This window comes from Pan troglodytes, chromosome 15 (genome assembly GCF_028858775.2).
Source record: "Pan troglodytes isolate AG18354 chromosome 15, NHGRI_mPanTro3-v2.0_pri, whole genome shotgun sequence".
NCBI classification, from domain to species: Eukaryota; Metazoa; Chordata; class Mammalia; order Primates; family Hominidae; genus Pan; species Pan troglodytes.
The window spans coordinates 69,092,881-69,111,467 of NC_072413.2; the positions used below are offsets into that span (position 1 = coordinate 69,092,881).

Here is an 18,587-nt window from a genome sequence, read left to right on the forward strand (position 1 = left end):
TATATTCCAGGTCTCCAGTGCTAACTTCTTGTTTTATTCTGAATCATTAGGTGATTCACCGATGGGTGCCTTGCAGCAGAGATCCAGGTACTAGATCCCACATCGACAAGGCAGTGCTTCTGGTCCAGATTGATGATAAATATGTGACTGTAATTGAAACTGGGGTACTAGAACTTGGGGCTGAAGTGTGAGCCAGTGTTTATTATAAAGACATTTCTTTTTCCCTCTCAATTCCAAGGCATTGGAAAAAGAGAGGAACGAGCAGAAGATGCCTGCAGGTATCACTTTGATCCTATGTGGGAGCGACTGAAAATAGAATGAGCTTGGTTAAGCACCTCTCCTTTGCCCTTCACCCTGACTCCTGTCACTGTCTCCATCCCCAAATAAAGCTGAAATATTTTTTTAAGTTAGCTGCCGAGAAAACATTTTGCATGAAGGATAAAGTTCTGTTAAAATACATCCTTAAAAAAACTTTTTCCTATGCATTGCCTATGCTTTAAATCAACAAACTCTTCATTTCTAAACTATGATCTCATATTTTTCTAATTTCTTTGCCAAAAATAATTGCCATGTTTTGTCATAGAACATGAAATTCATTTACCTTGATTTTTAAGAACAGACCAGTGTAGAAATGTTCCTTTTGACTTATAGCAGTATAAAAGTTTAATGTACAGTGAAAGAGACTATGAACAGACATAGATTTATCTTATTCCTTGAGCGCTAAAAACTTTAATGAAAAAAACTGCACTAATTTTTTACAGCAATGCACTGAAGTCTGAGATTTCTCAGAACATTTATTTATATATAAAAATAAAATACCATTATTTAAATTGCCTTTGGGATTAGCCCCTTCCCTTTCCTTATAAACACAGGTAGCAGGAACTGTGCTGCTCATTTTTCTGTTAGTAGTGTGTACTTCATGCCAGGACATTGGGTATTTTCTTTAAAGTGAATATAGAATCTCAAGATATATGTAGCTTCATCATTGACATTTCCCAGAGCCAATAGTCAGCAGATCGGTCTTGTGAACACCACTGCCAGCTCCTGTGTCTACATCTCAGAGGAGCCCATGTGCTCTGCTTCTCTCCACCAGAGCAAGCTCTGCTGGGCGTGCTTCTGGGAAGAAAACACTTTTCTTTAAGAAGAAGATGAATGTCCAGGAATTTAAAGAAAGGATCGATTGCCTTTTATTTATGAGTTTCTAGCTCTTGAAGTTATTCACATGCAGTTCAGTTAGTCAAGTAAAATTTTTTTTCAAATAAAAGTATCCAAGTGGTGCAGTTATTATTATATCCCTCTTTAATAATTTTGCTTTTTATTTTTCCCCTCTTCTTTTTCTGTTACTTGAATTTTATTTCCTGTAATTTATAGTGTGTAGCTGTAAATTGAAATATTTATAACTGTGAAATTGACTTAATTCACATGTTGTCTCATAACTTTATTTTTTTTAAATGCATATTCAGGGAAATATATTACTCATATTTACAATTGGGCGATATGGGAACTTCAATTTAGATTTAATTTGCAACTCTTAGCATTTTTTAAATGCTTGATAAAATTTTCCCTTTTGGTGTGAAACTCCAAAGAAAATTGTACATCTCCTCTGAGCATTTAGGAGCAGCCATCTTTCTACCCCTTGTGAATAAATCATTGAAAGAAACAGGTAAAATTAATTTTAATGATACATTTTGTTTCATCCAGTATAGTCAAAGTATTACTATTTCATCATATGTCACTAGCCATATTTCAAGTACTCAATAGCTACATGTACCTAGTGGCTACTGTATTAGACAGTACAGATTTAAAGTATCTTTTGTTGAGGTGACAGAAGAGAGAAGCTGTTTTTCCTACCAATTCTGATGTAGATCTCACATTATAGCATAACATTACAGTAGAAGGAATGAAAACTAAGAAAGTAAATAGTGAACATACAGATCTTACTGCATTTCCACTTTAAAACCTATTTATTTTCCCTTTTTCTAATTTTAAACTTTTGTGGTCATTCAGAGCCTAATGTGCCTTGTGTTGACATTTCCATAGACTTCACACTTTACAAAATTTACTGTTTAAAAATACTTGTCAAATGATTTACTGAACCTTTATACAAAGGTACCCTTTCTAAATTGACCATTTAAAAATGTATTTTTGTGATACCGTCATTATGTTCTGCATTTGCCTCATTTTGGCAGATCTACAGTATGCCATTAAAGTTTAGTGTTGTTTTTGGTTTTGGAGGGTTTTTTTCTGAAACTGAATTTATAATCTATTTCTCTGTATACATATATTTTTAAAATCTTCTGAAAGGAACTATGTTCCCTGCTGCTTCTTCCCTTTCTGAAGTGAATATGATCTTTTCATGGTCATTGCCTAGATAAAAGTAGAGCCTTTTCAATCTTAGATGGAAGATAATTCATTTTCCCACACAGAAAAAAAATCTGACCTTTACATGATTTAATCTGAAGGGCTAGAATTTAATTTCTAGCCCCTCCTCCAAAAAAATTTTAAACACATCACATACTCTGAAAAGTCAGATTTCAAATGCAAGACTAGACTTTATATGGAACATATATGTTGGGTTTTGATTTTGGGTAGCAATTGATATATATTTTTCTCAAAACAAGTTGAATTTTGTTAACATATATAATTCTTTAGTGAATTTATAAATTAGGAACCCTGAGAGAAGCCCTGTTGTTTTTCTTAAGAGTCTAAAACTGACAATCTTTTAAAAATCATAATACTTTTCTAGTAATTGCATCAGGGAATTGGTGATAATTGAAGAAAGATCCATTTCTTAAGAATAATTTGATCTAAATTATTATATGGAAATAAACATACTTGTGTTAACTGAATTGATCATAAATTCTTGTTCCTGCCTCACCCCTCACCCCCCAGAGAATAGTGAGTGACTCGTTTAGATTCTCTGCTTTTTTTCAGTTATGTACAAGACTTCAGCATACATTAATGTCTTTAGTTTATAAATTTGCCAATGCTTTAATTTCCATAATTTGAAAGTTAAAAGATGTAACTAAAATACTAGCTTTTTTTATTCATTTCCTTTTAGTGGAGTTGTATGATTGAAAACTTCGCTTTTTCTTGTTTAATTCTTCCGCCACCCCCTCTTTTGAGAGAAAGGTAATCGTGGAATGAGTTATAAATTATTGCCTTTTTTTCCTTTATTTCTTTCATTCAGTGGCAAAAAACATTTTATAACTCCTAAGTTTTTGGTTAATCTTCCAACTTATACCTTGGTGTGAACTCTCTTTTTACACCATTTTCAACACTGGATAAAACTTTAATGTTGACTTTTTGCTAAAGAACTTTAATTTTTCCAAGAATCTAGATTAACATAAGATGTTGATATTTAAGGAACTTGGAAGAGTAAGTGGTGAGGCTGTATGTATATTTTTTAAGAGATTACCTTTTAGGAAATTAGTGAACAAACTTAACCAGTGTTCTGCCTTCTTTGACTTTGTTACTGGAGGATGATAATCTATTTCTATTAGATTCTAAGTATTTTGGAAAATATTTCAAGTATATCTGAAATACTTCTAATTCTTAAAACAGAAGTAGTCAGACAATATTTGTATCCTAAGTGAGATATGGAAAATTACTCTGTATACTAAATGTCAGGCAATGAAAATGTAAGTTTTTGTGTAGAAAACCCATTAAGAAGATGTGTTTTTCTTTCTGAATTAGTTTATTTTTCCATCACATACCAAAATATAAAAATCAGCCTCACATTCTTCAGCAAGGTTAGCTTATAGCCTTGATAAATTCCTCTGTGCTTCTGAGCAGCATCCTTCTGCCTCTGCTTAGCAGCTCTGTATTTGGTGGATTGCTGTTGTGAGTCATTCATCCAGCACTGGGCCTTTTAAGCTGAAGATTCACCCAGTGTCTAAAGTTGTCCTTTTCTTATAGCTAGCTTTCAAGCATCTTTCCTCCTAAATAAATATGTGACTTGAGAAAAAGGTAATAATGATTTTGTCAGAATTCTTTGAATTTATATTTACTAGCTACTTAACCATAAACTGCTGTCCAGATTGTTAATTTCATTTATATTTATTTTAATTAATTTTTCATGAATATGGACAAAGCCTTTTCTGGGGTGTGTGTGTGTGTGTATGTTTGTTTTTTAAGTCGTCATTATTCATTCGTATTCTTTTTCTGTGTAATGTAATCATATAAAGTTACTTTGGACAGAGACCCAGTTAATTTTCTCTTTTGATAGGATACATGGTTTAGATAAGGTATAAAATGTCCCTTTTTATTCTAGAGGCTTTTCCTTTAATTCAGAGATTAGTGGAGATAATAACGTCAGTCAAGGCTAATGTGGTACGTGGAACTTGCTAATGGAGGTTGGACATTCTGTTTCAGTCTTACGTGGATATTGTTTCATTGGTGTTGAGGAAGAAAAAAATTAGATACTACCATGCATTGGGACAGCATAATTCTAATATTACATTGAATATGGCTTTTTAAAAATAAGTATTAAAAAGCCAATCGTTTTCTCCATTTATCTTTTTTGTTTGTTTTTAATTTGGTTGATATGCACCCAGGCCGTCTTATTTTTACTTGTTAAATGTCTAGGAAGAACTGTGATTGGAAAGGAATTAATTATTATACAAATAAATCTGGTAGGATATGAGTGGAGTAAGTTTGCTTGAAACAGAAGTATATTTTCTACTTTGAATCACCTCACCAGAGTCATCTGTCAAGAATTATGTATAACAATTTATCTTTATTGCCTACATACAACATACTCTTTCTGAATTAAGATAAATAACTTCTATTTGTGAGTTGAACTTCATTATCTGCCATTTTGTGGAATCAACCTTACATTCTTTGGTGGAATTAGAGCTGATTGTCACCACAAGGTTATATGACAACTCTGTTCTAAGACTTATACCTATTATATAGGGTTATACCTTTTTTCTTATGCCTCAGCTCTGTACCTGACAATTTATGATTCAGTGGAGCCAAGCTAGAAGGAACAAAGGTCATCTAACACTGTGATGGGGATGAATTCCCGAGTTTTACCTGCACAATGAGGTGGTGCCCCGGAATTCACAACAGAGTAGTGATAGAGCATAAGATGGCTGCTCCAGATGACTCTTGGGTTTAGTGTACTTGTGATTGAACAAGATTTTTTATATCTATGAAGCTTGATTCTACAACCAAAATAATAGAAATGGGGGGGGGATCATGTCTGCTTATGCTTTTTAAAAGCTTATAGTTTAAGTAAAAGTAAAATGTAAAAACTGATTAAACCTATACAAGTCTGGCAATGAGCTCTGCATGAGGAAATGGAAGGAGGAATATTGAAAATGATTCTAGGAAAGTGAACGTAAGAAAGGAAAATGGGTTTTCCTTTTCTGATCATGGGCTCTGGAAAGTATTCATGGCCTTTACCAGCATTCAGTATAAACCAGAGATAAGGACATATGTACTTACGTGTGTCTGTGAGTGTGTGTCTGAGTGTTATTCTGAACAGCTTGTAAATATTGTAGTTGTTTAAAATGGAAAATAAAAGCTGAGTTTTTTTGGCAAATATATTGCATCAAAAATACAGTATTGACAGTGGATAAAACACTGAGGAAATAAATTTTTTTTCATTTTGCCTTCTGTCCATTTTTTGTCAAATTGAGAAAAATTAGAGTACACTATATTAAGTTCTGTATGGCATGTTCACACTTGGTTCTGAAATCATTTTAAACAAGCTTTGGCCTGTAAACATGTGCTTCAACTTGCAATAGATCAAAAGCATACATCATACTTCATGTTAAAACATGGTCTGTTTCACACTTTTCTTAGTGCAAGGGTTGTAGTTTGTCTTCTGAATTTATCTTGATGTTACATATTAACAATATTAGATAGAACATGTAGGATAAAAATGTGTGTTCAATCACAGACTAAACTACAGTACAGAAAATGGAAAGAACATTTGGATTATGGTCATCAAAATCAGGCAGGTACAAACTTGTTTGGTATACTTGCAGTGTGTACTAACTCAGTGATTTCACATATAATACAGAAAATGCAAGCTAATTTACAATGAGAATAGACATATTCTTGATTAAATCACTTACTTATAATCCTTTAATGCATCATTTTAACTATTTACTAGTAAGAACCAGAACCAGCAGGATACAGATTATATGCCTTTTGCATCAGAGTCCAGATAATTTGCTATCTTTCCTCTAGGGTCACAGTGGCATAAAACACATCTTCAAAGAAAGGCATTCCCTGGATTAGTTGCATTCCTCGTAGAGCCAGAGATTCAAAGGGCTGTTGACATGAAATTTAGGTCCCATAAAACTTCTTCCTTATTCTTTTTTTTAATCCAGATCCTGCACAACCTTATTCTTAAAGTGCAGTTTATGTAAGATTTTTCCTCCTAAAGGATCCAAAAATGTTTCGCTGAACTGTAGCCAATGAATCTTGCCATGTTAGGTGTATTTTCCCCTGGGGAAGGGTGGAAAGCAACACTTTGTGAAGTAAGGGCATGACAGAATGGTGGCTTCCTGGGTATTTAATCAGCACTTACTTATATAAAATATTTATTCTTAGCCTGGGCAATAGAGACCCCTTTTCTACAGAAAAACTTGAAAATTAGCCGAGCACAGTGGTGTGTGCCTGTAGTCCCAGCTACTTGGGAGGCTGAGGTGGGAAGATTACTCCGCCAGGAGGCGAAGGTTGCGGTGAGCTGAGATTGCACCACTGCACTCCAGCCTGGGTGACAAAGTGAGATGCTGTCTCCAAAAAAAAAAAAAAAATTTTTTTTTCCTCCATAGGTGCTTATCCAAGGCAACTAAATATAATTAAGCTTCATCCTTGGGAAAATGTAATTTAATGCAAGAGGATCCCTAGGTTGCTTTGCAATTTCTCAAGCATTATTAACAGCAAATAACTGGAGATGAATCTACCTTGTCTGTGAAACTTTTAAAGATGCCATTCAGTTTCAGTGCCCAGTGAACCATGCCAAAAGGGGAAAGTCATCTTTCAGTCCGAGGTTCCTTTTTTCTTATGAGAGCACTATCTACGGATACAGAAGCAACTGGCCCATATAAAAATACTCCACATCTGTGGCCTACATCTTAAAGCAAATATTCTTGACCTGTCTTTATCATATAAAGTCAACATGCCAGGATAGCACTGCACTTAACCAGATACCCAGTAGTGCCTCTGTGTGTTTGTAATACAGTTGACCCTTGAACGACGCAGGGATTAGGGGTGCCAACGCCCGGCACAGTTGAAAATCTGCATATAACTTTTGATTCCTCCAAGTCAACTCCTGTGAACAAAGGTTATCTTGAATTTGGAGGAAAGAGACTTTATTTCAGTGAGATACAGAAATAAATACAGAGACTTTATTTTTGTGAGATACAGAGATTTGGCTTGGCCGTTATTTTCTTTCTGCAGTTCAAAGGAATCATTCCATTGTCTTCTACCTTTCATGATTTTTTTAGTCTTGTTGCTCTTTTAAGGGCAGTGTATTTTTAATCCTCCAATTATTTTTGTCTTTGATTTTTAAAGCTTTCCATATAGTGCCTGTGTGTAGTTTTCTTTGTATTTATCTTGCCAAAGTGTTTTTTATTATCACTGAATCTTGGCCATTATCTCTTCAAATATTCCTTCTGCCATATTATTTTTCTCTCCTCCTCTCACACCACAATTACACACATATTTTACCATGTCCTTTATCTCATGTTCTTTTCTGAATTTCCTATCTTTGGTCTCTCCATATTTAGTTTAAATATTTTATTCTACATATCTTCCAGTTTTTATTTTTCTTTCATCATCTGTATCTAATATTCTGCTAAACTGATCTATTGAGTTATTAATTTTAATTTGTATATTTTTTCAGTTCCAGAATTTGCATTTGATTCTCTAATATATTTCCAGTTACCTGCTGATGTTCTTGCTCACTATTTAATTTATTAAACATATTAACTACAGTTAAAGCTCATATATGATAATTCCAACATCTGGGTCTCCTGTGATTCTGTTTCTGTTGCCTGTTTTTTTTTTCCCCCTCTTGTTTCTCTGTTTTGTCTTTTGTTTGCCTGTGTATTTCTGATTGAATGCCAGACACTGTATATGAAAATCTGTACATAATTGAGGCTGTAGATGTTATAATCTTCCTCAAGATTATCTACTTTTACTTTTGGCAAACAAGCTAGGAAATAAGGGAATGAGCTGTTTGGAAGATGATCTTCAGCCTTCTGAGAACTGATCTGTTTCTCTTTTACTACTAGGGTGTAGCCCTTTAGATATACAAACTTAAAGACTGGGTTTCATCTTTGGCGGGCCCTGAATTGTAATTACAAACAAACACCCCAGCCTTGTGAAAGTCCAAAATCACTGCTCAGTTTCTCAGCCACTGCTTTCAAATTGGCAGATGTGGCACTGAAACCATCCCCAAGAAAACTTTATAAAATTGATTAAGGGAGAAAATAAAATTCAACTAGGTTTGCAGTACAATCAGCAGTAATCATTAAGCCAGCTTGCCCTTTGGCCTACTTCCCTGTAGCTGGCCGCTGCTTACTACCCCAGGAAAATGTAGGCCTTGTCACAAGACTTTGTTCTATAGCTAAAATCTAAGAGTTTCTCCTTTAGGTTTTGCATACCAACGAAACTACTGACAACAGCTGGTCTGAAGGGCCCCGTAAGAAGCTGACTCATGGAAGAATAGTTTCCATATCCTATGATTTCATCTCTTTACCAGGACCAATCAACAACCCCAATTTTCCAGCCTGTTGTCCTCCACCATCCCCTTAAAGACACTTGCCCAGAACCCCTCGAGGGAACAGATTCATGGCTTGAGAATTCCCCTCCATTTTCTCATCCAGCAGCCTTGGATTATTAAATTCCAATGTTGCTGCAGTTCCCGTTGTCAGTGTAGTATTGATCTGTTGTCGCCCAGCGGGCATACAAACCTGGCAGTCCTGTTACAACACCAAATACCAATCTTCCCTCTCTGGGCTTCCTTCTCTCTGGGGTCTTGGCCCCTAAAGTCGTAGTTACTGTGGTAGCACTCCAACACCTTCAAGTATATTTTTATGCTTTGTACAGCTTTCCTCATTATTTTTGATTGAAGGGTTGATCTGAAACAAGCTAACCTCTTGTCAAGTCTTTTCTTAATGTCAGTTGGCATCCTCACCCATCTATTACAACATCTAATTACTTAAGCTTTGACTTGCCTTTGCCTTGACTTTACTGGCTATATTCTTTAATTTCAGATTCAGCCATGCCTTAGTTGCTAGCTAGCCTACTGATTGTACCCAGCCACTATTGGAGGGTTAGAGTAGTGAGAGGAGTGCACAGGGTTTTGTGGTACAAACCAATCCACTTGAATAATGGGAGCTGAGGGAAAACAAGATCAGTGGCCTCCAAAGTGGGTGTGGGCATGGCAGCTATCTGAAATCTGTGTCCCACCCAATCCAAAATGTATCATAGAAGTAGGCCAGACACCTCAGGTAAAGCAGAGATGTCTAGACCAGTGACACATACGCAGGATCTGACCAACATTTTGTACTCTTGCAGGCTCTGGTTAGATGACAGAGTCACATTACTCGTGATTTCAAGATCAGTGTTTTTTGTTACAGCACAGTGAGTTTTTTCCTGTTCACTTTTCTAGGCAGTGACTTTCCTGGCCTAAGGTCTTTTTTTTTTTTTTTTTTTTTTTGAGATGGAGTCTTGCTTTGTTGCCCAGGCTGAAGTGCAGTGCACAAGCTCGGCTCACTGCAACCTCTGCCCCCCAGGCTCAAGCAATTCTCCTGCCTCAGCCTCCTGAGTAGCTGGGATTACAGGCACGTGCTACTACGCTTGGCAAATTTTTTTGTATTTTTAGTAGAGAGGGGTTTCACCATGTTAGCCAGGATGGTCTCGATCTCCTGACCTTGTGATCCGCCTGCCTCGGCCTCCCAAAGTGCTGGGATTACAGGCGTGAGCCACCGTGCCCGGCCTGGCCTAAGGTCTTATTAACTCTCCTCCATTTCAGACATGACCCCCTGTGGAGTTATAGCTGCAACAATAGCAGAGACAGGATTTAGCCAATGCAGGGTGCTTTTCCAGCCCTAGCTTAACCTTTCCATTCATTCTAAATGAAATAAAATCTCCACAGGTAACCCAAGGACTGAAATAGGCTTCAGGTAAGAAGTGAGTGAACTTTGTATTTTTCCTGAGCTTGGTGGAATGAGTGTTTGGAAAAGTTAAATGGTTTAACTACTGAAAACCACCCAGGCCACAGGCATATGATTCATTTTGTGTGACCTTAGACTTTTTCTTGGAAGATTTGGGGCCAGAAAATAGGAAGCCAAAAATAGCTTCACTGGGATCAAATATTTTTCTTTCTGGAAACCAGAAAACTATTCAGTTCTGTAAGTTCCAACAAGTTCCTCATTAACATCACTATTTCTCTACCTATATTAAGTCATCCCCTTGAAATTCGGGTCGCAAAGGCAACCTACAGGTAATGTGGGTCATGGATGAAAGGGCCAACGAAAAAATGATGGCAGCCGGGCACAGTGGCTCACGTCTGTAATCCCAGCACTTTGGGAGGCCAAGGCGGGCAGATCACTAGATGTCGGGAGTTCGACACCAGCCTGACCAACATGGTGAAACCCAATCTCTACTAAAAATACAAAAATTAGCCAGGCATGGTGGCACAGGCCTGTAATCCCAGCTACTTGGAAGGCTGAGGCAGGAAAATCACTTGAACCTGGGAGGCAGAGGTTGCAGTGAGCTGAGATTGTGCCATTGCACACCAGCCTGGGTGACAAAAGCAAAACTCCATCTCAAAAAAAAAAAAAGAAAAAAAAAAATGATGGCTAGTGAAACACGGGAAGCATTGGCGTCTCCAGTAATTAGATGGCTTGGCATAACACCAAGGCTCACCTTTTCTCCTGGCTCACCTGCCATTGGCCACACAGCAAGCCTCATGGAAACTGGACATGAGGCCTTTAAAAATCGAAGATCCTCAGTCTCTTCTCTTCTAGATAACATGGAAAATAAAATCAAATTTGGGACGCATTTTTTCATAGGGAAATTTTTATTAACATTAATTCCTCAAAAGTACAAGGTGTGTTTTAGATAAAGGAGAAAGCTGACATAAGAGCTGGAATTAATGTGGATAGAGAGGGACAGATTGACTATCCAAATATGGTTGTTTTTAGGGTTTGTTAGGAGTTAGTAATTAAACTTGATTTTTTCAGAACCTAAAGGTTTTATAAACTTAATAATTTTTTTGAGAACCCAAATTAGCCTCAGAACCAACTAATGATAATAAAAGTAGTAGATCAATATGTTGATCAAAATGCCAGTTTATTAATTTACAGTTCTAGAGATTTAGGGCACTCCCAGCTTTCTGTCAGAAGATAACTGAGAGGCCACATTGGCATCAGAAGTTAATGAACACAGAGCACAAGGAAGTGTATTTTTTCTTCCTGTGTTGGGAAACACATGCTTTATTATTATTTTACTGTTCTAGTGATAGAGGTGAGAGACAGAGAAATTCTAGGCAGACGGGCATGTCCTGAGGAAACCTCACCTTCAAGTCAAATTAGCCTGAAACAGCCCAAAGTGAGAACTAATACTCCTGTTTGCCTACCATCTCCTGATTGGTTCTTTCTGAGTAATGTCTTTTTACCAATCAAATGTTGCCTTTTCCAAAACTACCTACGGCCTGCCCCAGCCCCATCCTGTGCCGATAAAGACCCCAGACGCAACTTGTAGAGAGGAGAGATGCTGGACTTTGGAGAAGAGAGATGGCTTGACTTCAGGGAAGAGGTGGCTGGACTTCAGGAAAGACTAACTGCCCTTTCCGTCCCCTCTCCAGCTCCCTTCTCGACTGAGAACCATTTCCATCACTCAATAAAATTATCTGCCTTCACCATCCTTCAAGTATCTGTGCAACTGCATTCTTCTTGGACAAGAGCTTGGGAGCCACCAAGTGCAAGCACCCAAAAAGGCTGTCACACTGGCCCTTTGCCCTTGCTGGCGGAGGGCAGCCGCCCCACGAGACAAGGCAGGGAACCAACTGAGCTGTTAACACACAGCCGTCTGCAGACTGTGTAGCTAAGAGAGCACGGTCACATTCCTTCTAGGCTTTGGGGTCACAGGCACCCCCACACAGAGCCTGCTCCTGCTGGCACCCAGAGTGGTCGGCATATCACCTTTTCTCCTGGCTCACCTGCCCATGGCCACACAGCAAGCCTCATGGAAACCATGAGCCACACTCACTCACTCACATGCTCCCTCTCACAAGGGGTTGAGTGCGGCAGGCTGAGTAAACAGGGAACACCTGTTACAAGTCTGATGAAGGGGCTGAGAAAAATCCTGAATCACTAGTAATAGAATAATTATTTTCATTTTTTTCCTTACTCCAGCAAACACAAAAATTTTGGTTGACTTCCTTTTCCACCTGCGTCGGCCTCTCAAAGTGCCAGGATTACAGGCATGAGCCGCTGCACCCAGCCTGACTTCCTTTTGCAAGACTCCAAGCAGAACAACCCCATTTCTTCCATTATCAAATTCTTGCTTTTGTTATGCTCATACATCTGAGTTAGGTTCCAGCTTTCACATCCAACTCCTACCTCCGTCTAGCCACTTTAATTACGTTACTGCAGCCCTTGTCCTTCCTGCTTTGTCTGGAGAGAATAGATCTTAACCTTAGGTGTCAAATTTACTAGTTTTAAGCCTTGGAAATTCCCTTCATCTTACAGTTCAAAGGATACCACTTTACGAGACCTCCTACTTTATTACATTTCTAACTAAGAATAATTTAATTATTTTTCCCAAATACACCATCAATTTGGGGCAGGAGGAGAATTACATCAAATAATTTTTTCTTATAACTTTTAAACTAGGAGCAAACAAATACTTAAAAGACATTAAAAGTAAAGTCTAATTTTTAAAAGAAAGTTTAGGCCAGATGCAGTGGCTCACACATGTAATCCCAGTACTTTGGGAGGCCAAGGTGGGAAGATTGCTTGGGCTTAGGAGTTTGACACCAGCCTGGGAAACATTGCAAGACCTCATCTCTACAAAAAATTTTAAAAATTAGGTGAGCATGGTGGCATATGCCTGTAGTCCCAGCTACTCAGGTGGCTGAGTTAGGAGGATCACTGGAGCCCAGGAGTTCAAGACCAGGCTTGAGCAAGATAGGAAGACCCAGTCTAAAAAAAAGAGAAAAAGAAAAAAAATTTTTTTAAATTAGTTAGGTGTGGTAGCTTGTGCCTGTAGTACCAGCTTCTCAGGAAGCTGAGGTGGGAGGATCGCTTGGGCCTGGAAGGTCAAGGCTGCAGTGAGCTATGATTGCACCACTGCACTCCAGCCTGGGTGACAGAGCAAGACGCTGTCTAAAAAAAAAAAAGTGTTTGAAGAAGAAAAAGGGAGTTAAAAAAAGAATAGATTATGCAACATTGATCTCATCTGTCTTTGTTCTGCACCTGGGAAGATAAGCTAATAATTGACATTATCAGTGCTAAATTGAACAGACTTTTTAGTTTTAGGAGCAGACTGCAGACCTAAAGGGCATTTGCATTGAAAGGGAGTCCCTAAGGAAGTCATTGAAGGCTATTACAGTAATTCAGCTGCCAGGCAATGTTGGCCTGGACTAAGATGTTGACTGCAGTAGGTCAGGTTCTGTGGAAGCAAACTCTGAGCCTGACATTTTTGCAGGGGAAGTTTATTGGGGTAGAGTGCTTTTAGGAACAATGTGTGTGAAGGAGTAAAAGAAGCAAATAGGGCACAGAAAGAAATTGCACTGCAATGCAGTTACTACAAAGGCTTTAGTCAAAATCCATGGGGAGGCCTGGAGCTAGATGGCCCTTCTAAGATGTCCTGGATTTTAAAAAGAGAGCTGAGGGTGATCCCTGGGAAGGGATAACTTCTGGAATCTAGGGAAACGATGACCTCCCTCCTGAAGTGGAATCTGGGCAGAACACCACAACATCCCCTTTAGTTCTTGCACTGCTCATCTCTGCATATCTCCCTCCCCTACTACCCTTTTGAGAGTTCCCCTTAGCCATCACCTCTGCTAGTCAAGGTGGCTTACCTCCTGGTGTGACCCAAGCTGCCTCATCCTTGAGAGTTCTGGACCTCTAGTCCCCATGCCCTGATTCTCAGGCAGTGTCTGCTCTACATGGCTGACCGTCTTCCATTTAAATTGGGCAGGGGATTGCCATGAGACACCCTAGTGGATCACTTGGGTGCCAGATGTGTGCCCTCCTGCCCCCACTGTGTGACAGCCCCGCCTCCTCCTGGTGATCCTGGTGGGTTACCCCTGCCATGGTGGTAGCTTCTTTCCTTGCCTGCTTGTCTCTGCACAAGTGACTAGGTGACAGCGTAAACAGACCCAGGTTCAGCTGCTCACCATGCAAAAGCCAGACAGAGGGTTGGTGGGAGGAAAAGCAGGTTTAAATGGAGAGCCAGCAAACCAAGTGTCAGGCCTCTGAGCCCAAGCTAAGCCATCATATCCCCTGTGACCCGCACGTACACATCCAGATGGCCAGTTCCTGCCTTAACTGATGACATTCCACCACAAAAGAAGTGAAAATGGCCTGTTCCTGCCTTAACTGATGACATTGTCTTGTGAAATTCCTTCTCCTGGCTCATCCTGGCTCAAAAGCTCCCCTACTGAGCACCTTGTGACCCCCACTCTGCCCGCCAGAGAACAACCCCCTTTGACTGTAATTTTCCTTTATCTACCCAAATCCTATAAAACGGCCCCACCCTTATCTCCTTTTGCTGACTCTCTTTTCGGACTCAGCCCACCTGCACCCAGGTGATTAAAACTTTATTGCTCACACAAAGCCTGTTTGATGGTCTCTTCACATGGACACACATGAAATTTGGTGCCGTGACTCAGATCGGGGGACCTCCCTTGGGAGATCAATCCCCTGTCCTACTGCTCTTTGCTCCGTGAGAAAGGTCCACCTATGACCTCAAGTCCTCAGACCGACCAGCCCAAGAAACATCTCACCAATTTCAAATCCGGTAAGTGGCCTCTTTTTACTCTCTTCTCCAACCTCCCTCACTATCCCTCAACCTCTTTCTCCTTTCAATCTTGGCACCACACTTCAATATCTCCCTTCTCTTAATTTCAATTCCTTTCATTTTCTGGTAGAGACAAAGGAGACACGTTTTATCCATGGACCCAAAACTCTGGCGCCGGTCACGGACTAGAGAAGGCAGCCTTCCCTTGGTGTTTAATCATTGCAGGGACGCCTCTCTGATTATTCACCCAGGTTTCAAAGGTGTCAGACCACGCAAGGACGCCTGCCTTGGTCTTTCACCCTTAGCAGCAAGTCCCACTTTTCTAGGGGAGGGGCAAGTACCCCAACCCCTACTCTCTGTGTCTCTACCCCTTCTCCGCCTTCCTGGGGGGCAAGAAACCCCCAACCCCTTCTCCTTCACTCTTAGCGGCAAGTCCCACTTTTCTAGAGGAGGGGCAAGTACCCCAACCCCTTCTGTGTCTCTACCCCTTCTCTGCCTTTCTGGGGGGCAAGAAACCCCCAACCCCTTCTCCTTCACTCTTAGCAGCAAGTCCCGCTTTTCTAGGGGAGGGGCAAGTACCCCAACCCCTTCTCTCTGTGTCGCTACCCCTTCTCCGCCTTTCTGGGAGGAAAAAACCCCCAACCCCTTCTCCTTCCCCCTTAGCAGCAAGTCCCGCTTTTCTGGGGGAGGGGCAAGTACCCCAACCTCGTATCTCTGCGCCCCGATCCCTTATTTCCGCACCCCAACCTCTAATATCTCTGTGCCCTGATCCCTTATTTCTGTGCCCTGACCTTGTATCTCTGCGCCCCGACCCCTTTCCCGCTTTTCTGGAAGGTAAGAACCCCCGAACTTCTTCCCTCCATGTCTCTACTCTCCCTTTTCTTTAAACTTGCCTCCTTCACGATAGGCAACCTTCCACCCTCCATTCCTCCTCCTTCTCCCTTAGCCTGTGTTCTTAAGAACATAAAACCTCTTCAACTCTCGCCTGACCTAAAACCCAAATGCCTTATTTTCTTCTACAATGCTGCTTGACCCCAATACAAACTCCACAGTAGTTCTAAATGGCCAGAAAATGGCACTTCCAATTTCTCCATCCTACAAGACCTAAATAATTTTTGTCAAAAAATAGGCAAATGGTCTGAAGTGCCTGACGTCCAGGCATTCTTTTACACATCAGTCCCTCCCTAGTCTCTGTGCCCAGTGCAACTCGTCCCAAATCTTCCTTCTTTCCCTCCCGCCTGTCCCCTCAGTCCCAACCCCAAGCATCGCTGAGTCTTTCTAATCTTCCTTTTCTACAGACCCATCTGACCTCTCCCCTCCTCCCCAGGCTGCTCCTCGCCAGGCCGAGCTAGGTCCCAATTCTTCCTCAGCCTCCACTCCTTCACCCTATAATTTTTATCACCTCCCCTCCTCACACCTGGTCCCGTTTACAGTTTTATTCCGTGAGTAGCCCTCCCCGACCTGCCCAGCAATTTCCTCTTAAAAAGGTGGCTGAAGCTAAAGGCATAGTGGAAGTTAATGCTCCTTTTTCTTTATCAGACCTCTCCCAAATCAGTGAGTGTTTAAGCTCTTTCATCAAATATGAAAAACCCAGCCCAGTTTATGGCTCGTTCGGCAGCAACCCTGAGACGCTTTACAGCCCTAGACCCTAAAAGGTCAAAAGGCTGTCTTATTCTCAATATACATTTTATTACCTAATCTGCTCCCGGCATTAAATAAAACTCCAAAAATTAAATTCCGGTCCTCAAACCCCACAACAGGACTTAATTAACCTCACCTTCAAAGTGTACAATAATGGAGTAGAGGCAGCCAAGTAGCAATGTATTTCTGAATTGCAATTCCTTGCCTCCACTGTGAGACAAACCCATCACATCTCCAGCACACAAGAACTCCAAACATCTGAACCACAGCTGCCAGGGGTTCCTCCAGAACCTCCTCCCCCAGGAGCTTGCTACAAGTGCCAGAAATCTGGCCACTAGGCCAAAAAATGCCCACAGCCCAGGATTCCTCCTAAGCTGTGTCCCATCTGTGCAGGACCCCACTGAAAACTGGACTGTTCAACTCACCTGGCAGCCACTTCCAGAGCCCCTAGAACTCTAGCCCAAGGCTCTCTGACTGACTCCTTCCCAGATCTTCTCAGCTTAGCAGCTGAAGACTGACACTGCCCGATTGCCTCAGAAGCCTACAAGACTATCACAGATGCTCTAGGTAACTCTCACAGGGGAAAGTAAGTCCGTCCCCTTCTTAATCAATACGGAGGCTACCCACTCCACATTACCTTATTTTCAAAGGCCTGTTTCCCTTGCTTCCATAACTGTTGTGCTATTGACGGCCAGGCTTCTAAACCTCTTAAAACTCCCCAACTCTGGTGCCAACTTAGACAATACTCCTTTAAGCACTCCTTTTTAGTTATCCCCACCTGCCCAGTTCCCTTATGAGGCTGAGACACTTTAACTAAATTATCTGCTTCCCTGACTATTCCTGGGCTACAGCCACACCTCAGTGCCACCTTTTCCCCCAGTTCAAAGCCTCCTTCACATCCTCCCCTTGTATCTCCCCACCTTAACCCACAAGTATAAGACACCTCTACTCCCTCCTTAGTGACTGATCATGCACCACTTACCATCTCATTAAAACCTAATCACCCTTACCCCGCTCAATGCCAATATCCCATCCCACAGTATGCTTTGAAAGGATTAAAGCCTGTTATCACTCGCCTGTTACAGCATGGCCTTTTAAAGCCTATGAACTCTTCTTACCATTCCCCCATTTTACCTGTCCTAAAACCAGACAAGCCTTACAAGTTAGTTCAGAATCTGCGCCTTATCAACCAAATTGTTCTGCCTATCCACCCCGTGGTGCCAAACCCATATACTCTCCTATCCTCAGTACCTCCCTCTACTACCCATTATTCTGTTCTAGATCTCAAACATGCTTTCTTTACTACTCCTTTGCACCCTTCATCCCAGCCTCTCTTTGCTTTCACTTAGACTGACCCTGACACCCATTAGGCTCAGCAAATTACCTGGGCTGTACTGCCACAAGGCTTCACAGACAGCCCCCATTACTTCAGTCAAGCCCAAATTTCATCCTCATCTGTTACCTATCTCAGCATAATTCTCATAAAAACACACGTGCTCTCCCTGCTGATAGTGTCCAATTAATCTCCCAAACCTCAATCCCTTACAAAACAACTCCTTTCCTTCCTAGGCATGGTTAGTGCGGTCAGAATTCTTACACAAAAGCCAGGACCGCACCCTGTAGCCTTTCTGTCCGAACAACTTGACCTTACTGTTTCAGCCTAGCCCTCATGTCTGCGTGCAGCGGCTGCCACTGCTTTAATACTTTTAGAGGCCCTAAAAATCACAAACTATGCTCAACTCACTCTCTACATTTCTCATAACTTCCAAAATCTATTTTCTTCCTCATACCTGACGCATATACTTTCTGCTCCCCGGCTCCTTCAGCTGTACTCACTCTTTGTTAAGTCCCACAATTACCATTGTTCCTGGCCCAGACTTCAATCCGGCCCCCCACATTATTCCTGATACCACACCATGACTGTATCTCTCTGATCCACCTGACATTCA

General features: G+C 40.7%; 1 protein-coding gene across 10 annotated transcripts in view; it reads left to right on the top strand.

The window, feature by feature from the left end:
- PCNX1 (pecanex 1) overlaps positions 1-410 on the top strand; it is a 202,490-nt gene extending 202,080 nt beyond the window's left edge. For all 10 annotated transcript variants that reach the window (XM_016926278.4, XM_016926280.4, XM_016926282.4 and 7 more), the window contains one exon: positions 51-410. In XM_016926278.4, coding sequence (XP_016781767.1) covers positions 51-191 — 141 coding nt within the window. In that variant the 3' untranslated portion in view covers positions 192-410. The remainder of the gene's footprint in view (positions 1-50) is intronic.
- The last annotated feature ends 18,177 nt before the right edge of the window (positions 411-18,587 follow it).